General features: G+C 35.2%; 2 protein-coding genes across 4 annotated transcripts in view; both read right to left on the bottom strand.

Annotated features, from left to right (window-relative positions):
• Positions 1-4,021, bottom strand: part of LOC113060823 (kelch-like protein 29) — a 124,148-nt gene extending 120,127 nt beyond the window's left edge. Inside the window, exons 1-2 of one of the 3 annotated variants that reach the window (XM_026230028.1) lie at positions 3,796-4,020; positions 1,013-1,084 (exon numbers count right to left, since the gene is read on the bottom strand). Coding sequence is in view for 1 of the 3 variants with exons in the window: in XM_026230027.1 (XP_026085812.1) it covers positions 3,796-3,826 (31 nt within the window). In the remaining 2 variants the exon portion in view is untranslated. The other 2 variants (XM_026230029.1, XM_026230027.1) reach the window with 2 other exon arrangements.
• A 1,460-nt stretch (positions 4,022-5,481) lies between these two features.
• Positions 5,482-16,941, bottom strand: LOC113060820 (NACHT, LRR and PYD domains-containing protein 3-like). The gene is made up of 9 exons (XM_026230025.1): positions 16,853-16,941; positions 15,947-16,108; positions 12,343-14,259; positions 10,751-10,921; positions 10,037-10,210; positions 9,015-9,185; positions 8,293-8,454; positions 7,261-7,307; positions 5,482-7,054 (listed from the first exon to the last, which is right to left on the bottom strand). Exons 2-9 carry the CDS (start codon positions 16,093-16,095, stop codon positions 6,492-6,494), a joined length of 3,354 nt encoding a protein of 1,117 aa, XP_026085810.1. The 5' UTR covers positions 16,096-16,108; positions 16,853-16,941; the 3' UTR covers positions 5,482-6,491.
• Positions 16,942-20,573: the final 3,632 nt, after the last annotated feature.

The following is a 20,573-nucleotide window of genomic DNA, read 5'->3' as shown; positions in this document are numbered from 1 at the left end:
TAATTCAATATTAACTAATTCAAAAGCAAACTTGCTCAGTAGCTCACCTGGTACAGTTACATTGCTTTTGCAATGCGAAGCACTGAAATAAAACATGTTTCACCATAAAAGAGACCAAAAACATAGAAGCAGCAAGAGTTTCATCAAGTGCATTTTTCTCTTTCATGTTTCTCTTTTGTTATTGCTATCGATTAGGTTAAGTGTAGCTGGTACATTATTTAAAAATGCTAAATAGCATTTAAAGCCAAACTGCCAGTATATGTACTGTACAACAACCAACATAATAAAACATTGCCAGAGTGAACCGAACGCATTTTGAACACCACTCAACGGACATTTGTCTCTCGAAACATGCAAAAAAACAACCCTAATATAATTTTGCAGAAATGTCATCACATGCACATATCAGCCTTTTCCCAATGAGAATAAACACTCATTATTTTCACTGGATTATGCAAATTAGGGTCCTCTCTGGTTATTTAATACATAAACTACTGATTCATTGTATTTCGATGAATAAACAGACTCCACTAGCACAATATGAACTTACACTGTGAAAACATGCATTAACACTGTATTAGATTTCCTAATTTGGTAGTGACAAATGAATTCTCCGAATCCGATGCGCTGCTAACATCGCAGATCTCACGCTTTTCCACACACAAGCAACTTGGGTTTTCCCTGTGATCTCCATCTACACATCCTGATATGCGTCAATTAAGTCGTCTGGATGTAAGAGGCAAAGGAGCAGACTCCTCTGAGACAGTGTGAGATCTCAGCCACAACATCATCCTCAAAGACCCCCATCCATCATCCTCATAAAGAGCACAGAACCACCAGTGACGAGTCACATCCATAAAACACATTAGAGGAATGTTCCAGGTTTAATACAACAAACTGTGTGGACGAGATCTGCGCAGAAAATTAATTATAAAAACTGCTTGCTCAGTCTGGTTCATAATCATAATAATCTTCATCATTAAATCACTGATACAAAAGCCTTTACACTCACCACACAGTGTCTCTGATCGATGCACATCATACAGGAGAGTCGTGTGCTTTTCTTCTCTAAATCACACGGCACCTGTTAAAGAAATGAGAAACGGCCATGATAAAGAAGTCATTAATCAGATGATTTTACAGAGCGCTGCTCAGAGGACACAGGGACACTTAACATGGTTTTCAAAGTCAATTCAACAAGAACCAGTTTTTAATGACCTCTCCAAGACAATAAATCAGATCTGTAGACATAAATGATTTCAAGAATGGCAGCATAAGTTGTTGTTAAAGGAGAAGAATGGTGCATAAAAACATGTGAAACCTTCATGATGGAAGCCATGAGTCAAAAAGATCAAAACAACTAAATAAATTAATTTGTAAAGTAATTAAAAACTGCATTTCCACCACAATTACCTCAAAGTTCTCATTATGCAAATGTTAATACATGAATGGAAATTAGAATTAAATAATGAAAAAGTTTTAGTATTAATTAAAAAGAATACCACCAAAAGGTACTTGATCAATAATGTCATTTTTATTTACACACATAAAATAAAGTCACACACATAGGGTAAATAAAAATTAATGCGCAGTAATACATTTACTTCTCATTAAAATTAAAAAAAGCTTTTTTTTTCTCCAGTATATGAGAACGGAGGTAAATTTTCAATAATTGCAATGAAAATAACATCACGATACAACAATAATAAAAAAAAAATCCTAATGTTTCTAAACACAGGATTTACTTAATACTTTAGTGATTTGTGTAATATCTAGTGATTTGTGAAAAATGCCTTAAACGTTCTCGAAGGTTTCTTAGAGTCACTCGTCTCATCTGAACTCTGTTTAAACACAGACCGGCGCTTCAGATGAGTGTAAAGTCTCTGTTCTGCGTTCTGAGTGAAATCTGGGCTGGATCTGAAGACCCCCAGCACTTACTCAAGCCTAAAGACTAGAGTCAACATCAAGACAGGGCTCAATTAATGTCCTTTCCAAGACAGATCTTCATTTAACTCGTCTCATTCTTCTCCCGTCTAGTCGCCACAGAGCTGGCAGCAAATTGAACCATCTGTGTGATTTTACAAATGTCTAAATATGTAAGCTCCTCATTGAAAATGTAAATTTGCTCTTGAATACATTAGGCTGCGTCAGGCTAAGCAAACATTTCAAACTCATCTGAGTAATTAGACTTTTGACTCTACATTTAAGAGTGACTGACAGTGTTAAATGAACAAGCTTTAACTTCATTAAGTCGCAATTAGTAGTAGAGTATAATGTCTGAAAAACATTTTCTCAGCAAATACTCAAAGACGACTTTTCGTTTGAATGATTTTGGACATTTCTTGACAGTGAAATAGACATAAAATGACCTGCATGACCTAAATGCTATGAAGATCACGTTTCTGCCAATCAGAATCTGAACAGTCAAACATTCGATGCTGAATTAAGCATCAATAATTCATCACAGCACCTGACAGACATTAGCTAACCAGGTAAATCAGAGCTTATCACCTGAATCAATTAATAGATTTCAGCATAATGAATCAGATCAGCACTGCTACACATAATTACTATTGTCTTGATTGCTTGTGAGGGATTGATGTAACAGAGAGAAACACTGAGAGACTCTCTCTTCTTCAAATCAACATCATCATGAATCTATACATTAAATTAACACCCATTTAAATAATGATTGACAAGCATCACATGCATCTAGCGTTCAATGTCACACAGTCAGACCTGTCACTCATTAAATGTGCCAAACAAACACTTTTACAAGTACAGAGAAATAAAGATGTTAGGCAAATGTATTGATTAATTAAAAGTATATTATACTGCAACACACTTATAGTACTGTCTACACAACTATAACAAATCACAAACCGAGTGAGACTCCATCCTCCTCAAACCAACACAAATATCAAACACACAACAGACAATATTTTATTATATTGCTTGCATTTTTGTCTTTTTTGTGCATTTTAAATGCATTTCATTTTGCTGTCTATTTTATTAACTTGTGGCTTTACATTTATGCATTTAGCTGATACTTTTTATACAAAGCAGATGCAAATTAAGCAATAAAATGTGTAAATATAAAAAAAATAAACAACAAAATGTTTGATAAGGCATCTATATCACGTTGTGCCTTGTAATATTTGTCAATCTACCTACTCCTATAAGGTACTTTATCAATAATAAAAATAGAGTATATGACTGTTAACCAAACATATTACAATCTCAGTTAACCAAAAACCATCAGCTGAGTGACATTTCAAAACATGCATCAAAACCACCTGCTCACGACTAAACTATTTAATATATGATTTACTTTCTGCATACCACATTAAAAGCGTAATATTGCAATATTCAGCGGATTACAGTATCTGTCAGTTGACCTGCAGTAACAACCTACTAGTAACATGAAACATCACATCAGAATCAAATATTCATTGCAACATTTATGAAAGCAGTTTCGATGGGTGCACACCTGTATCTGTTTAGAAAGTGAAAACTGGCGTCTCCAGTGACTCTTTTCCCAAATTGAGGAGGACAGAAGCAGCGTGAAACACTTATGTCCTGATAGAGCGTGCTGCTATAGATCAGAGCACCTGTATTACACAATCTCCAGCGTCTCGAGATGAAATAAAGGCACAGCTGCTACTGTTGCGTTAGTGTCTCCTCGTGAGCCGCACACGCGCAGAATCACGAGATACCGGGATATCGAGAATCACACGTTAATTCCAGCAGCGCTGGGTTGTGAAGTCAGTCTGATGCTGCTCTGAGCTGTCTTACCTTCAGATGAAGCCGCGCGCGTTCGGTTCATTGTGTGACAATCAGTCAGTGAGGATGCTGAGCGCTCGTGCACACGCTGATGAGGAGGAGGAGGAGGATGAGGATGATGCTGCTGGGCTCTTCAGCGTGTGAGTGTGTGTTTGGAGAGTCAGCGCGCTCCGGCGGCCTGCGGGGTGTGTGTGTGTGTGTGTGTGTGTGTGTGTGTGTGTGTGTGTGTGTGTCTTTTTCTGCTCCGCCCCTACACTCCATTATTACTAAGAACACTGCGCCACCTGTCGAGAAAGAGAGAAGATGCAGGTGCGTCGAGTTTCAACAGCAAAAAATATTCAGAGGTGTAATACCTTACAGTGAAATTTGCTCCATTACAAATTACAAGTCACCAAATTCAAAACAGTTTTTGCAAAAGTCTTAAGAGTTGCTGATTTTATCAATACGTATTTACTCATAGTGAATATAGGCTCAAAGATGCTAGTCAAAGAGACATGACAGTGGAAAACAAGAAAGAGCTGATTTGTGATGAGAGCAATCAGATTTATTTAATTAAAAATTGAAAAAATGAAAAAAATTAATAAACATGAGCACCTCAAAAAAAAGGATAAATAAAATCATGGAGTAAAGAAGTATTTTATTTATTTGTTTTTGTTAAATTTGTTTATTAAACGTTTACAATAACAGTATAATAATACAAAAAAGTCAACTCATTCTTGCACTGGATGAGCTGGTTTTGGCCTCATCGCTGTTGCTAAGGAACTCATATTCCTGTAAAATAGCATTGTTGACAAGTTTGGGTGAGTAAGGGCAAAACACACAACATCACTTCTTTTGTAGCAGAAATAAACTGCTGCAGAAAATGCAAGGCGCTGTGCAAAATGTAATGTGTAACTGCAACACTCATTACAAATGTATCGGAGTAAAGAGAAGAGATAACTTTTTAAAAAATGTAGTTGAAGTAGAGAGGAAAAATTGCTAACATCTTTGACACTCAGTAAAACTCAAAAGTAGGCAAAAACATACTCAAATACAGTAATTAATTACATTTACTCAAATACTTTACACCTCTGAAAATCTTAATAGTCCAATTTCAGTGTTTAATGCAAGCCAGTGATACTAAGTGTGCTAAAACCATATTTTGTTACTCCAAATAAAAATAATTGTAACTAAAAAAAAAAAAAAAAATATATATATATATATATATATATATATATATATATATATATATTTATTTATTTATTTTTTTTTTTTTACTAGAGCAAGTGATGATTAGTTCATGTTAACATGTTAATCTCATGCATTTGACAGAACATCAACACATTTTGAATCTTCAGTATTAATTTAAAGTCAGTTTAAATTACACATTAAACATTAATTTTGGATTATTATTAAATTAAAGGCAACGTGTCAGATTCACATTCATTGCATGACTGACATCTGCTGGTAGTGATGTGCACGTGCAGAAGAGCTATGCGCGCGCGCACACACACACACAAAGGGATGAACCCCGTTTTACTTCGAAGGCCCATTTCGAATATTTAAACGCCATTTCAGCAGTAAGTTATATATATATATATATATATATATATATATATATATATAAGTTATTTTGATTTGAATAGTCCTACAATATACACAATATAAACCAAGAGATTACAGATATTGGTGTTTAGACCTGCAGTGCTCGCATACAATGAAGCACTAGATCCATTTCAACAAACGGGTGACAGAGACAGGCATTCAAACATGTAGCCTAAATTTGCTAAATAATTATATATTAAAATTGGATAGATTAACAAATGTTAGTTCTTATAACTGCAACAATTAGAATACTGGAACATTACTCACTATGATACGAACAAAACAGTGATTAACAGGTATTTAGTGAATATTGTGTCTTATATTAGAGTAAATTTCAATAAGGGGTGAAAGAGACCTGTGTTGGTGAGATAATCATACTGTACACTCATTTGAACTTGAAATACCAAAAACAACAACAACAACAACCATCCAATTACTGGTCAAAATTTATAATTTATAAAAAAGCATTATACACAACTATCAGTGCAAATAGTTTTAAAGTGATACTATTACTGTTGGCAGAACAAGGTTAATAAAAATTAAAATAAAAATACTTTTAGGTTACAGCTGTGTCCCTCTTACTGTCAATATCACTAGATATGAAAACATTTTATTTAATAAAATCAGGTAATGTCAAAGTTTATAATAACTGTATGTAACACATTGAGTGACAGGCAAAAAGAAATGTGTTTTTTCTTCTTTTTCTTTACATTAGGAGTGTATGACAATACATATTTGGATAATCATAAATTGCTTTGTAAATCATATTAATAAAAACAAATGTCTGAAATGATTGAATTATTATATCAAACAAAATATACTGAATCAGAGCTTACATATACTGCACTCACAGTACCATACATTATTTGATGTGAAGTTATGTGGAAACATACAAAACCAATAAAAATACAATTTATATGCTACATTATACAAAAGAGTGATAAGGAAATAGATTTATGTCTGTTAACGGTGTGAAACTGTGAAATAACAAATTAAGAAAATAAAATGGTAATAGACAAAAGTTTAGACTGAAGTCTTGTGAAATTAAGATCAGAAGAGAGCAAGAATTTACATCTTTGTGAGTTAAAGGGATAATATGAGTGTTTCTTTCACTCAACTTTGTCTCAGTTGTTTCTTACTGGATGCTGTTTAATCTCACACAGAGACACGGAACTACTACCAGAATAAAAAAACCCAAATCCAACATAGAGGGGTTCAGTGAATGTGGTGTTGAATGTGTGTAAGTGTGTAAGTGTGTGTGTGTTAGAGACACTGTAGAATGACAGAGTGCCAGCCGGCCAGTCCAGATACACTCCTACTCTCTTAGACTGATGTGAAGAGACAAATGTGTTACTGTCAATATTACTGTGATGGACAATGAATACTTCAGGAGTACAGTTCAGACTCCAGGACTTTTCATTGCGTATAAACCTAAAATAGCCATTTCCTTTCTTGCTGATTTCTTTATATATCATTGACATATAAACCCCCCCGCCACTCCATTCAGCTTCCCAGTAACAGCGTCCAGTCAGACTCTCTCTACACAGAACCTGAAGACAGTCATCAAATCTCTCTGGATGATCAGGATACGGCTGCTTCTCTCTCACACATGTCACTTTTCTATTCCTCTCAGACAGAGCAAGAAGAGTGTTTGCTGTGTTTAAATCCAGTGTGAGATCACATGCATCTGAACACAAACAGAGAGATTGTAAAAGTCCACTTAATTCAAAACATTTAATAACGTGTTTTAAAAATTATTTAATTAAAAGCTAATGTTTCAAAAGGTTTCTGTCAGGGTTCAGTTTTAGTGGTACAGTAGGTGGAGGGTTGGGGTATAGCAATATATTATAGTTATATAAAAATATGATAAAAAACTGTATGTGCATGACCTACATTTCCGTAGTCCTTTTGTAATCCTGAACTCTCCTCCATGATCCACACTAAAACAAAAATAAACATCAGTCAGAACACACTTAGGGCTCCATCCTACACTCGGAGCAATGCGGTGCAAGGCATGGGGCAAAGGTTTTTCTAGTTTCAGCCTTACGCGGTTCTCATTTTCCCGTCCTGCGGCTCATTGTTTAAATAGCAAATGCATTTGTGCCCATTTGTGCGCTCATGGGTGTGCTAATCTAAAAAAGAGGTGTGTTCATGCACATTGTTGGTGTGTTGCTATTTTGTTAAAAATTGAAAATAGACTGCACCATAGACCAACAAACCTGTTCTAAAGTCTAAAGTCAAAGGTGCAATTTTTTTATTATTTAAAGATAATGTTAGTAGAAAATGCACATCTGGCTGGGTCCACAACATGCATTCATTTTGCTTATTACACAAAGCATAGCAGCACAGATATAAAACAATAGAATATTAAAATTGTGTAGGCTACATGAATATACAAATTACTACATGTCATAATAAAGGATAGTCATCGCATGTATCAGAATTAGGCTACTTATTTGCTCGCAAAAGTGGATTCGGATGCCCACTAAGTGCACATGCACTAAATTGTTAAAATAGGACCATTCAACTGCTTTCTTAAAAACAAAACACACAAATTCAATAAAAAATTCACTTTATCTCATGCTTCCGTCTGCAGAGATCCAGAATAAAAAACATTTAGGAGCCATTTATTTTAGATAAGCAGCCTAATACTCTATGGCAGTTCAGAAATGCTGTTGTTCATGCTCATATTTTTCTTATCTAGTGGTTGAGGATAAACATGGAGATACAATAAGCTTTTAATGTGACTCTTTGTAAATGCTAGAAGATCTGTTTTGTCTCTCAAATGCTACTGTTATGGGTTGCAAGCAGCTGTTGATCATCTTAAGTGTATATATGTGCTGCATGCAGGGACTGATTTATATATGAGTCATCGTTGACTTTAAAGCACACACAAGAAAGGATGATTGTCATTGCCAAACATACTTGAGTTTCTCCAGTCTGTAGTTTGGATTAGAAAGCAGCTTGACTAATGATTGTCCTGGGTGATTGTAGCTCAGATCCAGCTCTCTCAGGTGTGAGGGGTTTGAACTCAGAGCTGAAGCCAGAAAACAACAGCCTTCCTCTGTCACCATACAGCCAGATAATCTACAAACACATAGACAAACACTCAACATCACATCATCTGGGACCAGAGATCATCTTAAAATTATTCACACAGTAACTCTGCTTTTAATCATATGATCCACAGATTCACTTTTTTTTTCTCCACAGATCACTCATTACAGGTTCAGTTCAGCTGGAGTAACTCTGAATTTGGTGTTTTAATCAATGTCACAGTGTTGATGGAAATGAACTGCTCTCAGTAACTGATCTCAGAGGTTTGGATCATATTATGGTTTTTGAGTCACAGATAGTGTCATTGTCCCATCACCAAAATTAAACAAAGACATTAAATATTCAAAATTCTAAAACAATATGAAAAAAAATCAACTACAGTCTTTTACACCCTTATTAGTAACAATTTCTGTTCATCTCCACTGTTCACAACTTTCGATATTTTCAGAGAAACTAAAAAATAAAAAAATAAATAAACAAAAGGTGTTATCAATAACAATTCAGAGCAAGTATTCAGACACATGGTCAGAGCAGAGCAGAGGGCATATTAAATTTCATAACCACATGAGCCTTATACGTTTTTTTTTTACCTTAGTATGTTGAGCTGACAGTGTGAATTCTTCAGCCAATAAGAGAGCAGCTTCACTCCTGAATCTTGTAGGTCATTATTACTCAGGTCCAGCTCTCTCAGTGAGTTTGATGATTGTAGAGATGAAGACAAACTTTCACAGCACTGAGCAGTGAGATTACAGCTTGACAGTCTAAACAAAGTACAATTATCCTAATGTATCTTTCCAAAACAAGCAATTCCTGATATTAACTGTTTATTTAATTAGTTCAGAGTGGCTGGCAGGACTGTCAAAACATGTGAAAATGGAATGTAAATTCTTTTTAACCTGACAGTAAAGCACATGGTACAAGATGCTGAAAATGATGCAATGGCCAAGCAAATCAGTCTGCGTCACTTGTACACTGAAAAACAATTAAAAGGTCATGACATATCTATTTTTATCATCTTAAATATGATGATAAATGATAAACATGATTATTTCCAACTTCATTTTGCCATTCCATCATAAATGTGCAGTTTGGGGCTATGTCTTTTTTAGGAATGGTCAGTAAATGTACAAATGATTGGCTAAAGTCATTTAATTTCTCTCCTTGTCACCTCACTGCTCACTACTACTGAGTGGATTTCAAAATTGAAAGGTAAAGTAGTCATTGTGTTGTTTGTGGAGGCAGCATGGTTTCAACAAAAGCTCTGCGTACCGTGAGGATAAAATCTAAGTTTGTTTTTTTTGTAGTGAAATCTTCTCCTATACAGTATGTCACAAGATCAAAGACAATTTGATTCCTCATGTCATGACCCTTTATAATGTTTTGATCCAAGAGTGAAAAACCACTTAAATTTGGCACTATTCATCATATAAAGTGATAGTTTCCATATAGAACAATTGGATTAAACCACTGGCATTTTCCACTATCTTTTGGTCCTTTTTGGAGCTTGAAACTTTTGGACTCCACTGACTGTTAGCCTATTGTATGGCAATTTTTGGGTGAAAAATCACTGATGAAGACTGGTTCACTTTCAGAATAAAAATTTCCTACAAACCTCAGTATGTTGAGTTGACAGTGTGAACTCTTCAATCCATCAGACAGAACCTCCACACCTGAATCCTGCATGTTGTTGCGACTCAGGTCCAGCTCTCTCAGTGAGGAGCTTGATGATTGCAGAGATGAAGACAAACTTTCACAGCACTGATCAGATAGATTACAGTCAGCAAGTCTATGACACAGAATGAAATATGGTTGATAAAAGAAGACAATGAGTTAAAATAACCTTTTCTGCAACAATATATTGATCACACGACGAATATTATATTATTCACCAGAAGGTGAACTATGAATATTGAATGGAAAAAAGAAGCTAATTAGTCAAATGACATACAGGTTTCTGTGACTCTATTAGCACTGAGAGTGCTGCAGTCAAAATCCCTGAAAACACACATACTGATAAAATATAAATACTGAATGGCATTAATGCATCATTTTACCCATGAAGAAATCTGACATATAGCAGACAATAAATGTAGAACATGTATAACATAGCAGAAAAGTCCACTCCTCAGTACTTCCATATTTTAATTAGTTAAAAAAAGATGGTTTTAAGAAACTAAAAACATTCTTTATAACAACAAGCTGGAGCAAATAGAAAACCAAAGTCATGCTGGGGTGTGCTGAAATATTACAAACACCCAATAGACCAGGGCCAGGCAGAGGGCAACTTTAATTTCAAAATCAAGTGAACCTTTATCGGTTTTCCTACCTCAGTATGTTGAGTTGACAGTGTGAAGTCTTCAGTCCATTAGAGAGAAGCTTCACTCCTGAATCCTGCAAGTCATTGTGACTCAGATCCAGCTCTCTCAGTGATTTTGATGATTGTAGAGATGAAGACAAACTTTCACAGCACTGAGCAGTGAGATAACAGTCAGCAAGTCTGTAACACAGGATCACATACAGTATTGATCACATTATATTTAACTATAATGCATTACTATTATATTTGCTGCTTTCTTATTTAATTCATACATTTACTGCACTTTTGTATAGAATCAGTTGCTTTGTAATATAAAAGTTTCTGTGACTGTAGATTTCAGCAAACAGTGTCAAATAATGAACTATAACTGATCCTTAGGTTCATAATGACATCAGATCAATTTAAACTGATTGTAACTCACTTTTCATTACATTTCCTGATTAAGATTGGAAAAGTGAGTTATTTTTTTGTACATAACACAATAAAGTACTTTATGATTCAATTCTTGATCATTCATCTTAACAGTTTAACATTGTCTTTGTCTTTTGCTGAACAGACACTACTCTTCTGTTCTGGATTTCTTCAATTTTATTGATCAGGTTGTTGCCGGGTTTATTTTTTCATTCCTGCTTGATTACATGATTAATGTTATCTGTCTATCATTTTATGTTGAAGTAGTCATATGAGAAATCAGCTGTCTTGGTTTTTAATAAATAGAGACTGTACTACATAGTGTTAAAAGCATACTAACATACTCATACTTCAGGATTATAAAGGATCTAAAAACAGCTGGATCATTGGTTTATGATGAAAGGATGAATACATTAGCACAAGCCACACCTATTCAGTGTACAAAAACATGTGTCCATCACAGAGGATAAGTAATAAGAAGAAAGTAGTACAGATACTGTTTACTAAACACCAAAAGAAGATTCTATAACTTTTGTTGTTATGTAATAAATCAGATGTGTTAAAGTCCGAACATTGTGCTGTTCTATGTCACATGTGTATCTGCATAACGTAATGTTATAAAAACTCTGCACACTGCTAATGACTCTTCTTGTGAGTCTAACATGTTGTCTGGTATGAGTCACTTAAGTTAAAGGGACAAAGTGAAAGTGACGTGACATTCAGCCAAGTATGGTGACCCATACTCAGAATTTGTGCTCTGCATTTAACCCATCCGAAATGCACACACACTGTGAACACGCACCCAGAGCAGTGGGCAGCCATTTATGCTGCGGTGCCCGGGGAGCAGTTGGGGGTTCAGTACCTTGCTCAAGGGCACCTAAGTCGTGGTATTGAAGGTGGAAAGAGAACTGTACATGCACTCCCCCCCACCCACCATTCCTGCCGGCCCGGGACTCGAACTCACAACCCTTCGATTGGGAGTCCGACTCTCTAACCATTAGGCCACGACTTCCCCCAACAGCTCACATATCACATGTAAAAAAGCTTTGCTCTCTTCAAGTAGATTTTGCTTTCCCTTCAAATTATGCATGCAAAAGACTGTCAAGATTTGATGGAGGGATTACAATTTTAAAGTTTCTCAAAATAGACAAATTCAGTTGTATCTGCAGGTCACATAAATTAATACTCACAGAGCTTTTCTGCAGTTCACCACAGCTGGTATTAGTCTTTTGATACCACACTCTCCTGCCTTGTATTTCCTCGGATCAAATTCATCAACCATCTCCTCTGATATCTGAATAATGTAGGCGATTGTTGAGTAGTGAGATGGAAAGAGAACATTCTCTAAGTGATTCTCTGATTTCACAAACTCCTGAATCTCTCTGTACAGAGTCTGATCCTTCATTTCCAGGAGACAGAGAAACAGATTGATGCACCTCTCATATGTGAGCTGTTCCTGTTTCATATAATCAAAAACATCATCACTCCTGATTGTGTCTTTAATGTACTTTGTGATTCTCATGATGGTCTCTGAGCTGTTCACTGTGTGTTTCAGTAGATTCTGTAAGAGTCTCTGATTGGACTCCAGTGAGACGCCCAGCAGGAACCGCAGGAAGAGATCAAAGTGTCCATTTCTACTCTGTAAGGATTTTTCAATCGCTGCTTTTAGTAGCTCACACAGACAGTTCTTCTGACTGTACACTTTATATTCTTCATTCAGAAAAAACTTAAGTGATTCCTCATTCTCGACTACATGGCAGTAAAAAACAAAGAATGCTGCTAAAAACTCCTGAAAGCTCAGATGAATGAAGCAGTAGACTTTTCTCTGATTGATCACAGATTCCTCTTTAAAGATCTCAGTGCACATCCCAGAATACACTGAGGCGTCAGTGACATCTATGCCGCTCTCAATCAGGTCCTCCTCATAGAACATCACATTGCCCTTCATCAGCTGATTGAAAGCCAGTTCAGCAAGTTTCACAATCACATCTCTGTTGGACTTCAGGCGTTTCTCTGGATCTCTCTCATCATACTTCTGATTCCTCATGTTGATCTGAGTCAGCAGGAAGTGGATGTACATTTCAGTCAGAGTTTGAGGGATTTCTGCACTCTCATCTCGTTTCAGGAGGTTCTGAAGCACAGTGGATGAGATCCAGCAGAAGACGGGGATGTGACACATGATGTTGAGGCTTCTTGATCTTCTGATGTGTGAGATGATTTTGCTGGCTTCATGCTCATCACTGATTCTCTTCCTGAAATATTCCTCCTTCTGAGACTCATTGAATCCCTGAATTTCTGTCACACGGTTGATGTATTTTGAGGGGATCTGATTGGCCGCTGCTGGTCTGGAGGTGATCCAGATGAGAGCAGAGGGAAGCAGCTCTCCTCTGATGAGGTTTGACATCAACACACCCACTGATGAAGACTCAGTCACATCACAAACTTTCTGAGCGTCTGAAAACATCAGTGTAATTCTGCTTTCATCCAGACCATCAAAGATGAACACAACTTTACACTCCTCATAAATCTTTGAGTCCAGATTTTGAAGTTCAGGATGAAAGTCCAGCAGAAGTCTGTGAAGACTGTACTGGTGATCTTTAATCAAGTTCAGCTCTCGAAATGGAAGCACAAACATGAAATCTACATCCTGATTGGCTTTTTCCTCAGCCCAGTCCAGAATGAACTTCTGCACAGAGACAGTTTTTCCAATTCCAGCGATCCCTTTGGTAAGAACTGTCCTGATTTTGTCTTTCTCCTCACATTTTGGTTCATATAAGGGTTTAAAGATGTCATTACAGTAGATTGGAGTGTCTTGTTTTCTGGCTGTTTTCTCCATCTGTAAAACCTCATGTTCTTCATTCACCCTTTCACTCTCTCCCTCTATGATGTAGAGCTGTGTGTAGATCCTGTTCAGGAGGGTTTGATTCCCTTGTCGTATGATACCGTCAAATAAGCTCTCATACTTGTTCTTCATGCTGGTTTTGTGTTGGTGTTTAACTCTCTGCAAGGCTGTTTCTGTGTTATCCAGCCCCATGAGGGTCAGACAATAGGAGACAAAGTGATCCAGGTAGAACATCACTGATCTGATCACAGAATATCTTTCTACTCTACAGAAATAAAAAAAGAGAACATATTTAAACAGAGAAAATAATTTAAATATTGCAGCACAACAAACTTTGTGCTCACGTTCACACAGGCGTGCCACTTCTGGGCAGGCAGCATCACAACAACTGTCTAGAATGAAGAGCTATCAAATTCAACAAAATAAATAAATTAACATTTGAATTTATACTGAAGCATTTATATTTAAAGTTAAGATGTGTAGCAAGTACTGATTTCACTTAACATACTGTTTACAAAAATATGAAAAGAAAAACTCTTACGATTTTAACAATGCACTAACCATGTTATATATATATATATAAATAAGTCTACATTGTTTCTTAAATGGGGACAGGGCCTACTTCATGATATTTTAAGGGCTCCACAAGATGGCTTAAACATGTCAAATAAAACAAAACAAGCTTTAAAATAAGCCAATACAGGTAAAAATAAAGTGTCATCATAATTCTTATTTTATTACCTTTAAGAATCATTGTTTTAAATTATGAATCATGGTTACTAAAGTCTTGTAAAACTTGGATATATGAGAAAAGTCTAAAGAAAATTATGGAAATATCTACAAAAAAAATCATGAACATTTTTGTAATCAATATACATTTTCCTAGTTATGTCCCATACTAAAATATTGTATAAGGTAAAATATAATTTTTTCTTGAAATCACTTGAAAATCAAGTTCATTAACTCACTCAAACATATTCTATATCCATATGAAATTATATAGTAATATCACAACTTGCATCAGCACAAAATGTCAAAAATGTACAAGTAAATTTAAACTAAGCTACAGACCAATCACAATGTTAGTTCTGTTGTGAATGTGCTCTTCCCAAAACAATTCAAAACACTATATTACAATTATGCATGTAATGTAATATAATTAATTACAGGTTCTAAGTGTGTGAATGTTTTTTACAAGTAGAAAAAAGGTCATTCTGACACCATGACTGATAATATTTTCCTACCCGCTGTAGCTGAATAATGCATTGCAGATGTCTCAGGGAGAGATAGAGCCTGTCCTCCAACAAAAAATGGCCATATAGATAGTTTGTGCAAGCACCTTATTACGACCTATATTTATGTTTTAAAGTTAAGCGGCCTCTAGTGGGTGTAAAAATAATGACAGTATCGCGTTGCGTCTGTCGTCATGAAATGACGTATTATGTCATTACCAATCAAAACGCACGTTTATTTAAATGCAACGTGTGGACTTTTTACACCGATCTCACAGTAATTCGTACATATTTTACTAGGTGGCTTATTCGTTCGAATGACCACACCACACCCCACCCTTAATCATGCTTAATTATGATTTATTGAGCATATACATTTTACATGCACGTCCGTTCTCTGGGTTCAAACCCATGATAGTATGATTACATATCAAGGTATAACGCAATAATCTACCAACTGAGTTAAACGAACCGCAAATCAGAGTGCAAATAAAAGAGTACAAAACATTAATATGAAAAAGACCTTTTGCTGATAGGGGCGCAATTGTAGTATACGCTCTGATGGGTCGTATTTCAGGGATTTGGACAAATGACCTATACGAGCGTATTGGTTGGAGGACAGGTTGAAGCGATAATATGGATGAACATAATTAATACATAATGCATACACAGGACATATTCCCACTGGTTAGCATTCTTGTTTATCATGTTTGTACTCACTCAGGGTCAGAGGTCACTGCTCCATCACTGAGATGAGGGGGTTTTCTCATCGACCTGTCACTCTTTATAGACACACAGCTGGGTTCTGGAGATTCTGCTTTATGTGTGTGAAGATCCTCCTCCTCTTCTCTCTTTTCACAGAGACTCATTTTATAGTCAGAGCTGTGGATAACCAAGAAGGAATAGAAGAGGAATAATCAAAAAGAGAAAGACTTAAAAATGATCAAGCTATCAATGTTCAGGACTTTCTTAGTTGAGACACAACACTCATCTGTACAGGCAGGAATACACTGAATATAATCATTGCTATATCTGTGTCTTTAAGTGCAGTGTGAAGTTCCTTTACCAGTACATCACTTCTCATACATTCAGTTGGCGAAAACAAGTGCCAACCAATAGGTATGTATAATGATGAGCCACTGACACTGGTGAAACAGCAATTAACACTAAATAAAAATAAACATTTTATGATTCCACTTTTTTAAAGATAGTATAAGACACCCTGGCATGGCATTCCTCAGCTTTCTGAAAATATTTTGATAAAATCTAATTAAACATTTCAAAACAGTAGTTATAACATGTTTGTACTCACAAATTATCAATAAAGCTGCTACCATTCTGACTTGGACATTAAATTAGTTTAATCATTCACCATATACAGTATAAATAAACGTAGATTAAATGTAGACGTCTTTGAACATGAAACTAGATCTTCCTGGATACATTATCACAGTATAGTTCTGTTTGATTATATTTCTGTATTGCTACAAAAGACAGTTTTACTAAAAATAAAGTATCTGAAGATGCACCGACATTCTAGTAGTTCTTAAAAATACATATCACCAAGCAAATATGGATTTAAAAGTGCATGAATATGAATCAAAAAATATTTTCTTTCAAACCTACCTCTCTCCCAACAGCAATTAACTGAACATCAGACTCAAACTTATTAAAACCATTGTGTTAGTCTCTAGACAGCAGCATTTCATCTGATTCACAAACACATTTCTTACATGATGTTTCACTTTCTTGTTCACAAAATGGACTTTAAACAGTTTCATCCTTTTATAAGCAGTTTAGTTAAAATGTAACCATAAGATACAGTCAGGAGTGTCAAGTCACTGTTGGGCCATTTATTACACACCCAAGACTAAGCGATTATTAAATATTTGAGTAAACAAATAATCATGAGCTAACAAAATATTACTTATTTGTTCAAACTCCCAGATGCTCATCAGATATATATATATCAAAATGAATGTAGAGTACCATAAAATAAACAATACATACTTCACTTTCACACTACTTTATTGTACTTTCACCTGTTTTATTGTCCATTATCATGAAATGTGTAAGAACATGAAAGCACCGACAGTCTTTTTTGATCATGTCAGCAAATATCTAATGACTTAATTTGTATTTGGACATAATTTATTTGGTACAAAAAAATGTTTGGACTAATGGATCAATACAGACAAATATTAAAGAGAGAACTACTGTATTGTGATCAGTGGTTATATTAGTACATTATGATTTTTTTTTATTTGTGTATTGTGTTATATAATTGTAATTGTAGTATATATTTTCTCTGTATTGATAAAATGATTAAATTTACAGATAATGGTGCTCAGTGCTACAGTTCATGAACTATAATCAAGCAATGAATACATTTAAAATTGTGTGGATATTGAAAGGTGTCAGTTGCATTGCAATAAGGGGTGACAGAATGTACTGCACTGGATTCCCTCATTTGAGCTTAAAAAATACCAACCTGTATCTAATTAATACCACCTATTATATTTTAAAACCACAACACTGCTAGATGCTTGATTTTCAAATATTCATAATAAGTATTTGAGTTTTTTGTTTGTATCTAACACTGTTGATCCATATTCACTGATAAACATGAGATCAAAAGAAAAATATTATGGCAGCCACCATATCTACAAAACAAGATGAAATATGGTTCAATATAGAAAAGACGGTATAGGTAAAAATATTGTATTTTATGTTCTGCACATGGTATTTATCATATTTTGATTAATTTTATGTTCTTTATCATGAGGTGAACAATGCATTTTGACTGAATATCAGTTGTAATACAGTAGAGTCAAAATCCTGCTTACCACCAAGTGTACCTCCACTGCAAGGTTTTGGCGGCAAATACAAACCAATCAGATGTGAAACTCTTTCATGAAATCAACAACAGGTGACACAAAGGACTACAATCAGGTATCTCATTTATCAAGAGAAAACGTTTTCTTTTAAATTCTAAAAAAAGTTAAATAGATAAAACCTTATTTATTCAAATATGCTGTAACAGAAGAAAAGGAAATTTAATTGTTACATGATTCATAGTTACAAATTATTATATTGAAATTATTATTAGCGCCCAAGCTCCTTGGGAGAGCACGTCCCTATTGTTTTTCTGAGGACATTTTTAAAGACTATCCAGGGCATTTTGGGCACCTTAACATGCTCGATAACTCTTGAGTATTGGCACACACATAGAAATTCAGAGCAGAGCAGAAGCTGAAACTTAAATACTAGGGGTGCTCAGAATAATCGCCTACCGATCGTTAGCTGCTGATAATCACTTTGGGAAGTTTGATCAGTGGTCTCTATAAAGGGTATCTCATAAACTGATCTCAAGCTGATGCAGCGGCACGGTCTCAATCTCTGTCCAGCATGGGTAAAATGATTATAATGCTGAAAGTGAGGAACAATTCATATTTCTTCATTAAATAACTAACAAAGTCATTTGAAAACTTTCTGTTAGACATAATTCATGAACGGTGTGAATCGCCACAAACTCTCTTTTTCCCCTCTCAAGATGTGCAAATGGCTTCAAATCAGCACATCACGTCTGCACTATAAAGTGTAAAACCAAAGTGTAAAAACAAAAAATGCACTGTATGTTCAAACATTTAGGTGAGATAATTATATATTTTTGAAACTTGCCATCAGATACAGGCAGAGGATCAAAGTTTTTTTTTATACATATATATAATTTTCTCAGCTAGAAGCCTTGGAGTTATGATTGATGATCAGCGGACTTTCTCAGACCACATTGCTAAAACTGTCCGATCCTGCAGATTTGCTTTATTCAAGAAGAAGATCAAGCCCTTTCTTTCGGATCGTGCTGCACATCTCCTTGTTCAAGCTCTTGTTCTGTCCAGGCTGGACTATTGCAATGCTCTCTCAGAAGGTCTTCCAGCCAATTCTATCAAACCTTTACAATTAATTCAGAACGCGGCAGCAAGATTCATTTTTAATGAGCCAAAAAGAATACACGTCACACCTCTGTTTATCAATTTCCACTGGCTTCCAATAGCTGCTCGCATAAAATTCAAGGCATTGATGTTTGCCTACAAAACTACCACTGGCTCTGCACCCATTTACCTACATTTGTTACTTCAGACTTATGTGCCTCTAGAAGCTTGTGTTCTGCAAGTGAACGTCGCTTGATTGTGCCATCCCAAAGAAGCACAAAGTCACTTTTACGGACTTTTAAATTAAATGTTCCCTTCTGGCGGAATGAACTCCCCAACTCAATCCCAGCAGCTGAGTCCTTAGCCATCTTCAAGAATCGGCTTAAAACACATCTCTTCCATCTTTATTTGACCATCTAACTTTAACACTCACTATTCTAATTCTATTCTTTAAAAAAAAAATCTAACTACCTTTCTAATCTTTTTTGTGTTCTATTTTATTTTCATTTATTGTGCAATTGTGTGTGTATGTGTAAAGACCTCTAACTAGCTTGCTCTATTCTTTTTTAATTCTATCTGTTTTCTTTTTATTTATTATATTATTTAAAAGCCCATGCTACCTGTACTGTTAAGCTAACAGACTTGTTATAGTGCTTATATATCATTGCTCTTTTTGTTGTTTTTGATTGCTTCCACTGTCTTCATCTGTAAGTCGCTTTGGATAAAAACATCTGCTAAATGAACAAATGCAATATATAATTATCCTATAAATACTTATAAATAATTAAAATTATTTTTTTTAAATGTGTCGTCATTAAAGATATTATAATTTTTCAATAAAGACCCTGTCATGTATTGTTTTCATATGAATATAATTAACTAATGTACAAGACCTCATGTAACATGTAAATATTCATACAGACACATACTGAACACTACATATACCTCATGAAATGAAACTATTTTACAGAGGGATTTATGGACTTCATTCTCAGATGGTGTGATTTCTTTAAAAAAAAATCAGTTGTCCCTTTTGACACCAGTGTGTACTGATGTGATCTGTTTCATCCAGCTCTGTCTGGTTTGTCCTCTTTTATTTACCCCCTTAAAGGGTTAGTTCACCAAATAATCAAAATTATGTCATTAATAACTCACCCTCATGTCATTCCAAACCCGTGAGACCTCTGTTTATCTTCTGAACACAGTTTAAGATATTTTAGATTTAGTCCGAGAGCTCTCAGTCCCTCCATTGAAGCTGTGTGTACGGTATACTGTCCATGTCCAGAAAGGTAAGAAAAACATAATCAAAGTAGTCCATGTGACATCAGAGGGTCAGTTTGAATTTTTTGAAACATCGAAAATACATTTTGGTCCAAAAATAGCAAAAACTATTACTTTATTCAGCATTGTCTTCT

This window comes from Carassius auratus, chromosome 42 (assembly GCF_003368295.1).
Source record: "Carassius auratus strain Wakin chromosome 42, ASM336829v1, whole genome shotgun sequence".
Taxonomy (NCBI): Eukaryota; Metazoa; Chordata; class Actinopteri; order Cypriniformes; family Cyprinidae; genus Carassius; species Carassius auratus.
The sequence above is the reverse complement of the archived record's forward strand: the minus strand, read 5'-3'. Positions and strand labels throughout refer to the sequence as shown.